The 14,511-nt window shown below is 55.4% G+C and overlaps 1 protein-coding gene and 1 long non-coding RNA gene across 4 annotated transcripts in view; one reads left to right on the top strand and one right to left on the bottom strand.

The window, feature by feature from the left end:
- Positions 1-9,365: 9,365 nt before the first annotated feature.
- Positions 9,366-13,121, bottom strand: LOC149121206 (uncharacterized). The gene is made up of 2 exons (XR_016223878.1): positions 12,983-13,121; positions 9,366-9,615 (listed from the first exon to the last, which is right to left on the bottom strand). It is a non-coding gene; the product is annotated as an uncharacterized LOC149121206 (long non-coding RNA).
- Positions 12,119-14,511, top strand: part of SLC46A1 (solute carrier family 46 member 1) — a 6,320-nt gene continuing 3,927 nt past the window's right edge. The window contains exons 1-2 of one of the 3 annotated variants that reach the window (XM_051824396.3): positions 12,119-12,587; positions 12,966-13,818. In XM_051824396.3, coding sequence (XP_051680356.1) covers positions 12,360-12,587; positions 12,966-13,818 — 1,081 coding nt within the window. In that variant the 5' untranslated portion in view covers positions 12,119-12,359. 3 annotated transcript variants of the gene reach the window in all.

Below are 14,511 nucleotides of genomic sequence, written 5' to 3'. Positions count from 1 at the left end.
ACCAAAATAAACATCTTTTAGTCCCATTTTCCACCAGTTTTGGAAGTTCCCTCTTACGGTTGGGTCTCACCTGCAGGTTAGAGACTTTCTCAAGTTGAGAGCACTGTGATACCAGCTATGGCCACCAGGAGGCAAGCAAGTGTAGCCTGAACCAGGTCTGGTGGGGAAGTCTACTAGGATTGAGATTAAAACGGAAACCAGTCCCGCGTTATCTGGAGTGGCGGTCACCCCGAGCCCACGCACACTCCGCGAGTCCTAGCCTTTCCCAGGCGGGATCTGCCCTGAACGGACGGGAGCCTTTGAGCTTCACTCTGGCTGCACAGCTGCCCTCAGCGCCGCCTGCTCCAGGGCTCGGCTGCCCAGAGGAGGGCTGTGTGCAGCCCGCTGGAGTCTGACCCAAGGTTACCCTTTGCATGGAGCACCCGATCTTCCCCATCCTGGCTTCAGTGATCTCCAGACTTCGCTCAGTGGTGAGCGATGTCAGTGTTTCCCCCCAGCTGACATCACCTTGCGTCTGATGACAGTTTCCTGCTCTGCCTGTCCCACTGGAAGCAGCCCTGGGGACGTGGGGGTGGGGTGCAGCTCTGCCAGGCTGGCCAGCCTCTGTCTCCTGGGGTCAGGAGCCTTGAGCAGAGTGACACACAGGGTCACAGTTGACCTCTCCTGCTAGCAGTGTTCGTTAGAGCACGTCCGACGGTTCTGCCACCCGGCTTCCCCGAACTGTCCCACTGCTCGGCATTCTCTGTCTTCTGAGCCTCACCCTTCCAGAGCCTTCCACAGAGAGAAGTTGTTTCTGATCCTCGCCCCTAGAGAGCACCACGTGGTAGAGAGGTGCTCTCTGGACATCGCAAGTCTGGGCCTGAAAATGGTGGAAAACCACGCATGTGTGCGCTGGATGGTGCAGTGGGCCCAGGAGCAGAGCGTCACCAAGCGTGGGGAGATTCCCAGGAGCGGGGCAGCAGGAACCAGCAAGGCCATGACAGTGCCCCCACCCCCACCCCCACTGTGGCTCCCTGAGTGCAGCCGTAGAACCTGGGCAGGCCAGGCTGTGTGCACCCTGCGTCCTGCGAGGGACGCCCTGATGGGGAGGCGAGGGGAAGTCCCCTCAGTGGAGGGGTGGCCGAAGGTGCAGCATCCTGTGGCCCAGAGCGCAGAGGGTGTGCTTTTTTTTTTTTTTTTTTTTTTTTTTTTTGACAGGCAGAGTGGACAGCGAGAGAAAGAGAAAGGTCTTCCTTTGCCGTTGGTTCACCCTCCAATGGCCGCCACGGCTGGCAAAGGCAGGAGCCAGGTGCTTCTCCTGGTCTCCCATGGGGTGCAGGACCCAAGCACTTGGGCCATCCTCCACTGCACTCCCAGGCCACAGCAGAGAGCTGGCCTGGAAGAGGGGCAACCGGGACAGAATCCAGCGCCCCGACCGGGACTAGAACCTGGTGTGCCGGCGCCGCAAGGCGGAGGATTAGCCTAGTGAGCTGCAGCGCCGGCCGGGTGTGCTCTTAATGTTACTTTGGCAGGGCAGTTATTGTGCTACAGTGGCTTAGCCTGTGACAAAAGCAACCCATATGGACACGGCTGTTTTGAGTCCACTTCCAATCCACTCTGTGCTAATGACCTGGGAGAGCAGCAGAAGGCTGCCCAAGCACTCGGGCCCCTGCATCCACATGAGAGACCCAGATAGAGTTCTTAACTCCTGGCTTTGGCCTGGACCAGCCTTGGCTGTCACAGGTATTGGGGGAGTGAACCAGAGGCCTGTGTTCGCAGGAAGCAGGGACCAGACCCAGGAGTCAAACCCAGGTACTCTATGTGGGATGTGGGCGTCCTGGCTGGCATTCTAACCCTAGGCCCTATACCTACATCTGAATCTCTTTCAATGTATACTTTCTTTACTACCTCTGTTTTCACAGTATAGAATTCAATTACCCCCAAGTATTAATCTAAGTATGATTGTTGTGAGTGCCAGGAGCTCTGTTCTGGGGAACTGAAGCAAACCTGGAAAGATACAGGTGGTGCAGAGAGGGCTTAGATGATCCTCGTGAACCAAATATGAACAATCACCCAGCTTCTGAGGTGTGGAGAGCCAGAGAGAGAGAGAGGGAGAGAGATGGATCTTCCATGTGCTAGTTCACTCCCCAAATCCCCAAATGGCCACAACAGCCTGGGCTGGGTCAGGCTGAAGCCAGGAGCCAACAAGCACTGCCATCCCCTGTGCATTGGCAGGGAGTTGGATTGGAAGCAGAGTAGCCAGGACTTGAACCAGTGCTCTGAAACGGGATGCCAGCATCCCAAGCAGCAACTTCACTCACTGCACCACACACCTGCCCCCTTCCTGTTTTAGACTCACTTCTGGATGCGCAGGCCCATCGTTCCCTGTGCTCTGAAGTCCGCCCTTGTCTTTGCTGAATACCCTGCCTCCCACCACTGCAGTAAGCACTCACAGGTGGCCCAAGTTCTTGGTGCCTGATGATTTTCCATCTTTATTTCAAGAATATTCGTACAATGTGGCTCGGTGGGTTAAAGCCTTGGCCTGCAGTGCCAGCATCCCACATCGGCACCAGTTCAAGTCCTGGCTGATCCACTTCTGATCCAGCTCCCTGTTAATGTGACTGGGAAAGCAGCAGAGGATGGCCCAAGTGCTTGGGCCCCTGTAGCCATGTGGAAGACCTGGGAAGAAGCTTCTGGCTTTGGCCTGGCCTAGTCCTGGCTGTTGCAACCATTTGGGGAGTGGACCAGTAGCTGGATGATCTCACTCCCCAACCCCTCTCTGCAACTCTGCCTTTCAAATAAAATAAATCTTTTTTTTTTTCAAAAAAAAATTTTGCACAAGAGTCAGCTCCAGTATCCACCCTTGTCTTAGAAAATATTCACAAAAGCCAGCCACCTACCAAACAACGGGTAGTAAGTGAAAAAGTGAGAAGGCCCCATGGGACAGCCCGGGGGTTGATTCTGCAGGGCAGTGAACGTGTCCCAGCTTAGCCTCTGACAGGTGATAGCCTCTGACAGGTGACTTAGGAGCGCTGGGATATGATTAGGAAAGAGTGGACTGGCAAGTGGTGGAGGGTCAGGGCTGCCTGGACAGGTCCGTGTCGTGGAGAATGCGTTGGTTGCTATTATCCAGCTGAGCAGTTTGTGCTGGGAGAGGTTGCATTCCTCGCCTTGCCCTGGCTAGGTTTCAGCCTCAGACACGCTTCCCTGAGATTGCCCTGGCCTGGATGAGGCCTGCCTGTCCCTGACACAGCTCAGTCCCACCTTAAAGAGAGGAGCGATCTCACCCCAGCCCATGTCACCTCTTGTTGGCTTCTTTAAGGGCCCCTTTGCTGCATCCCTCAGTGTTAATGTAGTTGGCCCCTACTTCACCCTTGCCATCTGATTTCTGTCCTCTTCCCTTCCTTCGGTTCCTGGACCTTGTGGAGCCTACTGTGGACCTCGAAGGGCCAGCGTGTCCCTCTGCCTCTCGGCAGCCCCGGCAGGTTCTCTGCTCCTGGCTTCCTCCACACTCCCTCTGCTTCTCCTCCTGCTCCTTCTCCACCTGCTCCTTCTGAAACAGTGGACTCTTTACTGGCCCCTGCCCCAGCTGCATGTCCTCGGGGATGACTTGATCCCACGCAGGTGGATGACCACCCACCCACCCTTCCTCCTCAGCTCTCGGCACAGCTTCCAACGGGAATCCCCTCAACTAGAAGTATTCTCGCACAGAAGCCAGCAGACCTGCCCTGCAAGACAAATGAAAAGGAGTTCAAATGAGAGGTGATAGCACAGAAGAACAAGAGGAGTCCATAGCACTTTCAAAAGCAAAGTTGTGGATTAACCATCAGCAGTTTAAAATAGCAATAATTATATACCTCACCGGGGCTAAAACCTATGTGGATGTAAAATATGATAACAGCACAAAAGGCAGCAGGAGACTGGTGAAGTTAAATGATTTTAAGGCTCTCCATTGTTTAAAATACAGTAAAAAGTACTAAGATGAGGTCGACTGGAAAATTTGTTAACAAGCATACTATCAAGGGTGACTGCTGAAAAATAATGTGAAAATCTGACAATGGATAGAAATGGAATAATATAAAATAGTTATCCCGAAGCCAAGGAAAGACAAGAAGCAAATACACATGGGAAAAGTAGAAAAGAGTTGCCAAGATGGTAGACTTAACTCCAACTATATCAATACTACATTAAATATAACTGAACTAAACGCCCCAACTGAAAGACAGAGGCCAGTCCTGGAAGCGATCCCCTAGAACTGTTATGTCTAAAATGAAAACCCATTGTGAACATGAGGCATAGGTCAGCAGCCCCCAGAATGTCACCTGATTCCCTCAACCCCGCGGTGCCCTGCCCTGTCTCAGGGGCCGCCTTCCCCACTGGACAGAAAGTCACCCTCCACTTCCTCTCCTCCGTCCTGTGGCTTCTCAGCACTTATGTGAGCTCTTCTTGACTTCCTCTTGATGACACATGCACTTTCTCATGCCACTGTGACACGGGGCAAAGCGATCAGGCCTTGCTGCTCGCCGTTAGACAACCAGTTCACCAGAGACAAGAGCCGGTAAGAGAAAAGGGTTTATTTCAAGAAGCTGGAAGTCCTGGGACAAGGGTTATCTCCAGATCCAAAATGTGCTCTTTCCACCCAAGCAGCCGGCCAAAAGGGTTTTTTAAAGGAAAGTGGTCAAGTGGAGGCTGGAAAACATAATGAATCCAGTTAATTGATAACTAAGCAGATTTTCAGGCTTTGTTCTGATGGTGGTCCTTCCAGGAAATCCAGGGTGTCAGCGGTGGAGGTTTCTTGATAAGGAAGCCCAACTGTTTGCAGTTGATTGCTGCCTACTTTTCCTTTGTTGAGTGTGAGGTCTGCCACCTCAAGCCATCTTTCAGCGGACTCCTGAAATTCTTTTTATTAGTTTGCATGTCTACAGTTACAAATGAAGCAACATTGTTGCATATGTTTTTATTTTGATTGCTTCTTTATGAATTGTTCATGTTTTTTGCCCATTTTTCTGTGTAATTGCTTTTATCTATTTAAAAACTTTTTTAAAAGATTTATTTCCTAATTTGAAAGGCAGAGTTACAGAGAGGCAGAGACAGACAGAGAAGTCTTCTATCCACAGGTTCACTCCCCAGATGGCCGCAATGGCTAGAGCTGCACTGATCCAAAGCCAGGAGCCAGGAGCTTCTTCCAGGTCTCCCACATGGGTGCAGGGGCCCAAGGACTTGGATCATCTTCTACTGCTTTCCCAGGCCGTAGCAGAGAGCTGGATTGGAAGTGGAGCAGCCAGGACTTGAACAAGTGCCCATATGGGATGCCAGCATTGCAGCCGGCAGCTTTACCCAATAAGCTGTAGCACAGGCCCCCTGACATTGTTATGCAAGCATCATTCACAGGACTAGTCACAGGTAACTCACACTATCAGAAGTGTGTTTTTGTTGGTTAAAATATGAAGAGGGAAGGGAAGATGTTTTCATTACAGCTACACCACTTCACAGATTTATTATTTGGGATGTGTGGCACTGCTTCCCACTGGCCAGGGGGCTCCTCCAGGGAAGGGATTTTGCGAAGTCCTGGCTGTGCTGTAACTTCAGCTCCTGGCGGAGGCCTAGCAGGCAGTCGGTACTAAAGAAATGGCTGGAAGGAGGGATGGTAGATGGGAAGATTCCATCAAGAGGAAACTTTAAAATGAGACCAAGGGCAGGAGCCGCAAGACAAGAAGAGGTTTAGGGAATCTGCCTTGTGGGGTAAGTGGTTGTGATACAGAGTAAGACCGGTTATGACCACAGAGTTGGGAGCCCCCATGTAATTCTATCCTCCTCCTTGTCCAAAAACCACCCCTTCCTGGGACATATCTCCTTCACCTGCGACCTGGGGGGAGGTGCCATGTGAATAGCCACTCCCCTTCCAGCCTCATCCAGAGGTCCAAAGTGGGAAAGGCTCTTCTCTCTCTCCTGACCAAGACAGGAGGGGGTGCTGGGTGCCATCTACCTTCCCTCCCCCACCGAAGGCTTCTTCTGGTCCACTCCCCACCTATGCACAAGTGTGTGAAGCGTTTGCTTTCTCGCCTTTTTTTTTTTTTTTTTTTAAGATTTTAATTTGCTTGAAAGGCAGGGTTTTGGGGGGAGGGGGAAACAGAGAGAGCTCTTCCACCTGCTGGTTTACTCCTCAAACGGCCGCATTGGCTGGGACTGGGCCAGGCTGAAGCCAGGAGCATTGTGGATGCAGGGGCCCAAGTGCCTGAGCCATCTTCCACTGCTTTCCCAGGCGCATTAGCAGGGAGCTGGATCAGAAGTGTCACAGTCAGGGCCGGCACCGCGGCTCAGTAGGTTAATCCTCCACCTGTGGCACTGGCACACCGGGTTCTAGTCCTGGTTGGGGTGCCGGATTCTGTCTCAGTTGCCCCTCTTCCAGGCCAGCTCTCTGCTGTGGCCAGGGAGGGCAGTGGAGGATGGCCCAAGTGCTTGGGCCCTGCACCCGCATGGGAGACCAGGAGAAGCACCTGGCTCCTGGCTTCGGATCAGCGCGGTGCGCCGGCCACAGCATGCCGGCCGCGGCGGCCACTGGAGGGTGAACCAATGGCAAAAGGAAAACCTTTCTCTCTGTCTCTTTCTCTCACTGTCCACTCTGCCTGTCAAAAAAAAAAAAAAAAAAAAAGTGGCACAGTCAGGACAGGAACCTGCACCCATGTGGGATGCCAGCATTGCAGGGGGCAGCTTTATTGGCCTTGCCACAGTGCAGCCTCTGCTTTCTCGCCTTTTGCATAAACTTTATCACTTTGTGCATTATATCTGTGCCTGTGCTTAGAATGCTTCCCTAGGTAGAAGGCAAGGACCTGGAAAAAAAATTAATCCCCCTGCAGTTGGGGCATGCCCCTCCAGCCCTGCCCTTCTCTGGCCCCTGGGTTGCATCCTCTCCCAAGCCCGGCTGGCCCTCTCGGGTCAGCCTCACTGTTGGTGAAAGCTGGACACTGGCACAGAGAGCTCATGGCCACACACGTTTTCTCATGCAATCCCAGCATCCACCCCGGGGGTAGACGGTGTTACTTCTGTTTTCACAGACAAGGAAGAAGCGCCCAGAAGTTATTTCACAGGCTGGAAAACTGAGGCCAGGAAGGGAGTCGGCCTGAACCTCACAGTGTGGGAGACTCAGCTGCAGCCTGAGTGCCTTGAACACCCTCGGTGTAAGGTGGACGCTGCTTTGACTTTGGGGGTTGGTGTGTGAGGAGCAACAACTCAGAACAGGAAATGGCTTTTCCTTCATGCTCCCTCCTCCCTCTCTCTTAACTTCAGAAAACACACAGGGGGCTGGGCGTTGTGGCACCATGGGTTAAGCTGCTGCTTGGGATGAATGTGTTCCCTATTGCGTGATGGTTCGAGTCCCATCTGCTCTGCTTCCAGTCCAGCTCCTGGCTAAAAGCAGCAGCTGATGGCTCAAGTCATTGAGCTCCCACCACGCCTGTGGGAGACCCGAATGGAATTCCTGGTTCCTGGCTTCAGTCGTGCCCAGCCCTGGCTGTGTGTCCATTTGGGGAGTGAACTAGCTAGCAGAAGGAAGATCTCTGTCTCTCTCTCTGTCACCCTGCCTTTTAATCTCCACAGCTGAGATCGGCCACTTTGGAAAAAGGCACAGGCTGTGACAGGACGGCCACCAGGGTGAGGAATCCCTGTTACAGCCGTCCGCTCATGGGGTCGTGCAGAGAGACTCCCACAGGCATCGCCCAGCCGGAGGCGAAGAAGCCCTTACAGCTTCCAGGCACTTGCCCAGGGCCTCTCCAAACGTGCTGAGCACATATCCCTGGTTGGACAGCACGCTTAAGAGTGCCAGTACCTACCATCCCGTAGCCCATGGCACACTTGGCTAACAGATGTCAGCATTCCTTCCCAGCAAGCCAGAGAAGTGGCCCATTTCAGTCAAGGCACCGGAGTTGGCAAATGCTATCACACCTACTTAGCATCTCCTCTCATTGCAGGGAAAGCCCAGCGCTACAGGCTACAGAGATGGAAGCAATGTTGTGTCTGCCGCCAAGCCTGGAGGCAAACCTGGGAGTGTAAATCCAGGCTTAGAGGTACACGGAATATTGTGGAAGTACATGGGAGGCAACGACCAACTGTGCCTGGGGTGATCTTGAAGGATGAAGAGGCCTGGGAAGGTGAGCAGCATGCTCCAGGCAAAGGGACTAACACATGCTGAAGTGTGGGAACATGAAGCACCAACACAGGCGCAGGAAGAAGGAAATCTGTACTGGGAGTGGGAGGCACCATTTCCCTTGACTGCCCGGAGCCCTGGTGACGTCATCAATGAGTAATCTAGTACCCGCCTCCTAAGGTGGTGGAAAGGACTCCATGAAGCATGCAATGCCCGCCGTGCTGCCCGGGGCCAAAAACCAGCTGCTGGTGATGTCTGCAGGGTCCCAGGGGCACGGGCTGCTCTTTGGCAACTGAGCCTGAGCAGGTTTGAAGGCGAGGAACGTCAGATTTGGACAACTTTTATATTTCCTTTGCTAACTATAAATATATTTAGGGGGCCGGCGCCGTGGCTCACTCGGTTAATCCTCCGCCTGCGGCGCCGGCATCCCATATGGGCACCGGGTTGTAGTCCCGGCTGCTCCTCTTCCTGTCCAGCTCTCTGCTGTGGGGGTTAAAGTGAATGAGTTAGGGGGGAACACATCATATTTGACCCACAGCAGATAGAGACCCAAATGAGGAATTAGAGGATGCTAGGATCTTTTTTTAAAACAAAAAGATTTATTTATTTCTTTGAAAGTCAGAGTTACACACAGAGAGAAGGAGAGGCAGAGAGAGAGAGAGAGGTTTCTCATCCTTTGGTTCACTCCCCAGTTGGCTGCAATGGCCGGAGCTGCGCTGATCTGAAGCTAGAGCCAGGAGCTTCTTCCGGGTCTCCCACGTGGGTGCAGGGACCCAAGGACTTGGGCCATCTTCTACTGCTTTCCCAGGCCATAGCAGAGAGCTGGATCGGAAGTGGAGCAGCTGGGTCTTGAACCAGCGCCCATATGGGATGCTGGCACTGCAGGTGGCAGCTTTACCCGCTACACCACAGGGTCTTGTCACAAGGTTACCACCTGGAAGGGTACATTTACGCTCCTCGGGCAATGTTTGTTTTGCTGTAGCCTTACCTGCTGTGAGCATTCTCATCCTCATTTAAAATGAAACTTCACAAGTGTGGTGGCCACAGAGCACAAAGCAAAGGCACAGGGTTGTCTTCAGCATTCCAGAGCAGGAGGAGAGCCCACTGTGTGTCCCACACTGGGTTCTGTGCTCCCACCTCTCAGGACTTGGTTTTTATCCAACTCTTGGACAGGAGAGTGATCTAAGGGTTGGTATCAAATGTAGTTGAACATATTGGCCCTTTTCACACTTTAAAAGGAGTATTTTGTTTGTTTGCCTCCTTTATTAAAAAATATTTATTTATTTATTTGAAAGAGTTAGAGAGAGAGAGAGAAGGAAAGGCAGAGAGAAAGAGGTCTTCCATCTGCTGGTTCACTCTCCAGTTGGCCACAATGGCCAGAGCTGCACCGATCCAAAGCCAGGAGCCAGGAGCTGCTTCTGAGTCTCCCCGCAGGTGCGGGAGCCCAAGGACTTGGGCCATCTCCTACTGCTTTCCCAGGCCGCTGCAGAGAGCTGGATCGGAAGAGGAGCATCGGACTAGAACCGGCGCCCACTTGGGATGCTGGCGCCGCAAACGGAGGATTAACCTACTGCGCCACGGCACCGGCCCCTTGTTTGCCTTTGATTATGGTTTTAAGTTCTGATGGAATTAAATCTACAGATCTTTTCTTTTGTGATTGCTTCTCCTTCGCTCTAGGGATTTGCAAAGCAGGACCTTTCAGCCCGCCCTGCCTAGAGAATCACCATTCTCTCTGGGCCTCTGTGAAGATGTGATGCCTCAGCCTCTTTGCAGCTGTAGACACTTGAACTCCTCAGTGCAGCTCAACAGTGCAACCGGGGCTCCAGGGCTCCAGCGGGGGCACTCATTCTCCCCAGACTGAGAGCGGGTAATGTGTGCATCCAACTAACACCTGGGCACTCACCAAGCGCCAACCAGTCTAGGTGCTGGGGACACAGCAGTGAAGAAAACAAAGCTCCTGCCATTGTGACCTCTCAACAAGCAAGAACGTTACAATAATTTAGACGGTGATAAGGACCGCGGGGGAAAAAAAAAATAGGGCAAGAGGTTAGGGAGTGCCAGCAGAACTGCTATCAAATATGGGAGGGTCAGGTGACATTCACAATTATTTGTTGATTAATTAATTTAAGGCAGAGTCAGAGATAGAGACAGAGACCTCCCGTGTGCTGGTTCACTTCCCAGAGGTCACACCAGCCAGGCCGAAGCCAGGAGCCCAGAACTCCATGCAGGTCTCCCACGGGGGTGGCAGAGACCTGGGTACTTGAGCCATGCCCTGCTGCCTGCTAGCTTGTGCATCAGCCGGGAGCTGGGATGGAGCGCAGAGGCAGGACGCGAACCCAGGCACTCGGAGACAGGAGGCGGGCGGCACAGGTTGTGAACATCACAAGTGGCAGCCAAGCGCCCACCCCAGCCAGGGGACATTTAGCAGAGACCTGAAGGTAGACATCTGGGAGAAGATGTGCAAGGACAGAGGCACGAACATGCTGGACAGACTGGAAAGGGACCAGGAAGCCCAGCGTGGCCAGAGCAAAGGGAGACCCCCACCGGGGAGGGGGCAGGGCAGGGGAGTGGGCGGAGCAGGTGAGAAGGTGGCTTGTAGAGCCCTCACAGTGATGATTTTCCGTCACCGGGTGGCTTGGAGGAGAGCGGTGAGCAGGTGTAGCTGTCTTCAAGGAGTGAGAAGTGGCCTCTGGTCTGGTGGGCGCTGCAGGCTCTGCCCCTGCCATGAGCCACACCCTGCCCCACTCCCAACTGAGGGGCCTTGGCCTCTCCTAGCCTTACTCCTTTATCTAGGAAATCATTCCAAGGTTTTAGCCAGGTACAGCTCCCTCACTGCCACTGACCCAGCTGGGCCAAGCTTTTGTGTAGGTTCGGGGAGGGGAGGGGCCAGCCCAGAGGTTTGAGTGTTCCTGGTGGAATCTGCCATCTTATCTAGGAAGATCTCATTCGCTCCACCCCAGCCAGCCAGCAGGCGGGAACAGTCCAGATGCTGCAGCAAGCCCGGGGCAGTCACAGGGCCAGGATGGAGGCACCCTCCCTCCACCCCAGGAGACAGGCCAGTGCCTGCCCCCGGAGATGCACTCAGCTGCCCGGTTCCATCCCAGGGGAGGCCTTCGCAGCTCCTGCTCCACCAGGGCCGGCATTAGTGCCCTTGGGGCCCCCATCCCATGGAACGTCGTGGAACGTCACATGGATTAGTAGGATCCTGATTGGGTCTCACCCACTGCTCTACAAACGGCTGCACTTGGTGAGGGCTTTGCTATTTCCTTCCCTGCCATGTTCACAGTGCTCCCTCCTGGCATAGATGGGCGTCCCACAAATGAATGAATGAATGAATGAATGAGTGAGTGGGGAGCAAGGCAGGCACTGCTGTCGCCTTGCCTTTCACAGGCAATAAAACAGAAGCCCAAACAGGTCTGAGCTGCTCAGCAGCACAGCAGGCACTGCCTCCTGGCCTAATTCCTACAGTGGGAGCACCCGGCACCGGCCGCACGCAGGGCCGCCCCAGGCTCTCCTCTTGCAGACTCGGACCCTCGGCCCTGAAACACGACGAGCGTCGCAGAAAAGGATCAGAGGACGCGAGGGAGCAAGTGACAGCTTGTCAGTAACGCTCATGGCTCTGTTCCCTCGCGGCTCTCTCGGGCCGGTTCTGTCTGCACCCCCTCTGCAGACGAAGAAACAGAGGCACAGAGAGGCAGGGGCACACCTGAGAGGAGGCGCGGCTTGGCGGCGCTCGCACCCCCGCATGCCCTCGGCGTCATGGCCCAGAACACCAGTGTGGGCATCCGGAGGCGGGTGTGCGCCTCGAGCGCCCGTTGACCTAACTTCCAAATCTGTACATCGGGTCGTTAACAGCATCTAGCCTACAAGGCTATCGGGAGATTAATGTGCGCAGAGAGCTCAATACCGTGTCCAGCACATAGTAAGTGCTCAATAAATGTTAATTATTGATGTTCTCGTTAGTGTTCAGCGTGTTTCAGGGTCCAGGGCTTCAGGGCAACAGCTCTGCGCACGATACAGATGAGGTCACTCAGCGGGCCGGGGCCGCAGGGCCCCCGGCCGGTCCACACCCGGCCCAGAGCGGGCTGGACGAGTCTGGGGGCCGGAGGTCCCAGGCCCCGCCCCGCCAGACTTTAAGAAGGAGCACCGGGCGCACGCGCAGACAGAGCAGACGCGCGCTCCAGACGCCGGTCCCGGGCAGCGAGCGAGCCACGCGCCGTCCCCGCCGCGCACGCGCATGGAGGGGCGCGCGAGCCCCCCGAGCGCGCCGCGCACCCGCTCCGTGACGGCCGCGCTCTGCCGCGGCCCCGTGGAGCCGCTAGTGTTCCTGGCTAACTTTGCCTTGGTCCTGCAGGGCCCGCTCACCACGCAGTACCTATGGCACCGCTTCAGCGCCGACCTTGGCTACAATGGCACCCGCGACAGGGGGGGCTGCGGCAACCACAGCGCGAACCCGACGATGCAGGTACGCGATGGCCGGGAGGAGCGAGAGGCGGGCAGGGGGCGGGCCCGGAGCGCGCGCGCGCGCGAGCCTGCGGGGGCAGCCGAGGGGCGGGGCCCGCGGGAAGGTGGGGGGCGTCTGGGACTGTGCTAAGAAGGTGGGGAGCAGGGCCGGGGCGAAGTGGGCTTGAGAGGGGTAGAGCCTGGCTGGAGGGTTAACCGAAGGGGTAGGGGCTTGGGCCCTGGGTCCAGTTCGCACACCCCCTCCAGTGCCGTGGTCCTGAGAGGCCCTGAGTTGTAGGGCTCCAGAGAGCGGCCTCATCCCTCGAGCCCTCTTCTTGGCCGTGTGCCCAAGGGTGGGCAGTCAGGGAGTGACCACAGCCTCCCAATTTTGTCCCCACAGAGAGTGGAGACCCTTACCTCCCACTGGACCCTCTACATGAACCTGGGAGGCTTCCTGGTGGGGCTCTTCTCGTCCACCCTGCTGGGAGCCTGGAGTGACCGCGTGGGCCGCCGGCCCCTGCTGGTGTTGTCCTCGCTCGGCCTGCTGGCCCAGGTCGTGGTGTCCATCTTTGTGGTGCAGCTGGAGCTCCACGTCGGCTTCTTCGTGCTGGGCCGCATCCTGTGTGCCTTCCTGGGGGACTTCGGGGGCCTCCTGGCTGCCAGCTTTGCCTCCGTGGCAGATGTCAGCTCCAGGCGCAGCCGCACCTTCCGGATGGCCGTGCTGGAAGCCTGCATCGGTGTGGCGGGGATGCTGGCGAGCCTCCTTGGGGGCCACTGGCTGCGGGCCCAGGGTTATACCAACCCCTTCTGGCTGGCCTTGGCCTTGCTGATAGCCATGGCTCTCTACGCAGCGTTCTGCTTCGGTGAGACCCTGAAGGAGCCGGAGCCCGCCCGGCTCTTCACGCTCCGTCACCACCGATCCATTATCCAGCTGTACGCGGTGCCCTCCCCGCAGAAGTCCAGGAAGCAGTTAGCCCTGTACTCGCTGTCCATCTTCGTGGTGCTCGCTGTGCACTTTGGGGCTCAGGACATCCTGACCCTCTATGAGCTGAGCTCACCCCTCTGCTGGGACTCCAGGCTCATCGGCTACGGGTCTGCAGCCCAGCAGCTCCCCTACCTCACCAGCCTGCTGGGCCTGCGCCTCCTGCAGTGCTGCCTGACCGACAGCTGGGTGGCTGAGATCGGCCTGGCCTTCAACATCGTGGGGATGGTGGTCTTTGCGTTCGCCACCGTCACGCCCCTCATGTTCACAGGTAACGTGTGTGGGCCCACAGCTTGATCCAAAGGCACTGGGTGAAAATTGGGGGCCAGCCCCTCTCTGCCCCCAAATGTGGCTCATGCCGGTGTCATGGCCGCAACCTGCACTGGATTAATGTCATCTGTGATATATGGCCAGAATAGGCCTTCAGTAGCCAAAGTGATTAACCCACATTATCAACCGTAACTATTAGTAATACAGAGCAGAAGACAAAAGCATGGCTCACACACTAATTGCTTCACCCCTTGGCCTTCTACACCCGATTCACGGTGTTCTTAAACAAAGTCCACGTCATTAAATGCCTGTTACTGCTCTGATAAGAACCACAGGACCTCCCTCAGGTACCCTTGGCCACCTTTGGGATTTTTTTTTTAAAGATTTATTAATTTATTTGAGAGGCAGGGTTACAGAGAGAGGGAAAGACAGAGAGACAGGTCTTCTGTCTGCTGATTCACTTCCCAAATGGCTGCAATGGCCAGAGCTGGACCAATGTGAAGCCAGGAGCTTCTTCTGGGTCTCCCGTGTGGGTGCAGGGGCCCAAGCACTTGGGTCATCTCCCACTGCTTTCCCAGGCTATTAGTAGGGAGCTGGGTTGGAATTAGAGCAGCAAGACTTGAACCAGCACCCATATGGGATGCTGGCGCCACAGGTGGAGGCTTAGCCTATGCCACAGCGCCGGCCCCAGGAT

The sequence above is a fragment of the Oryctolagus cuniculus genome, chromosome 17 (genome assembly GCF_051225735.1).
Source record: "Oryctolagus cuniculus isolate XC-2025 breed Fujian yellow rabbit chromosome 17, ASM5122573v1, whole genome shotgun sequence".
NCBI classification, from domain to species: domain Eukaryota; kingdom Metazoa; phylum Chordata; class Mammalia; order Lagomorpha; family Leporidae; genus Oryctolagus; species Oryctolagus cuniculus.
This window is presented reverse-complemented; position numbering and strand designations above follow the sequence as displayed.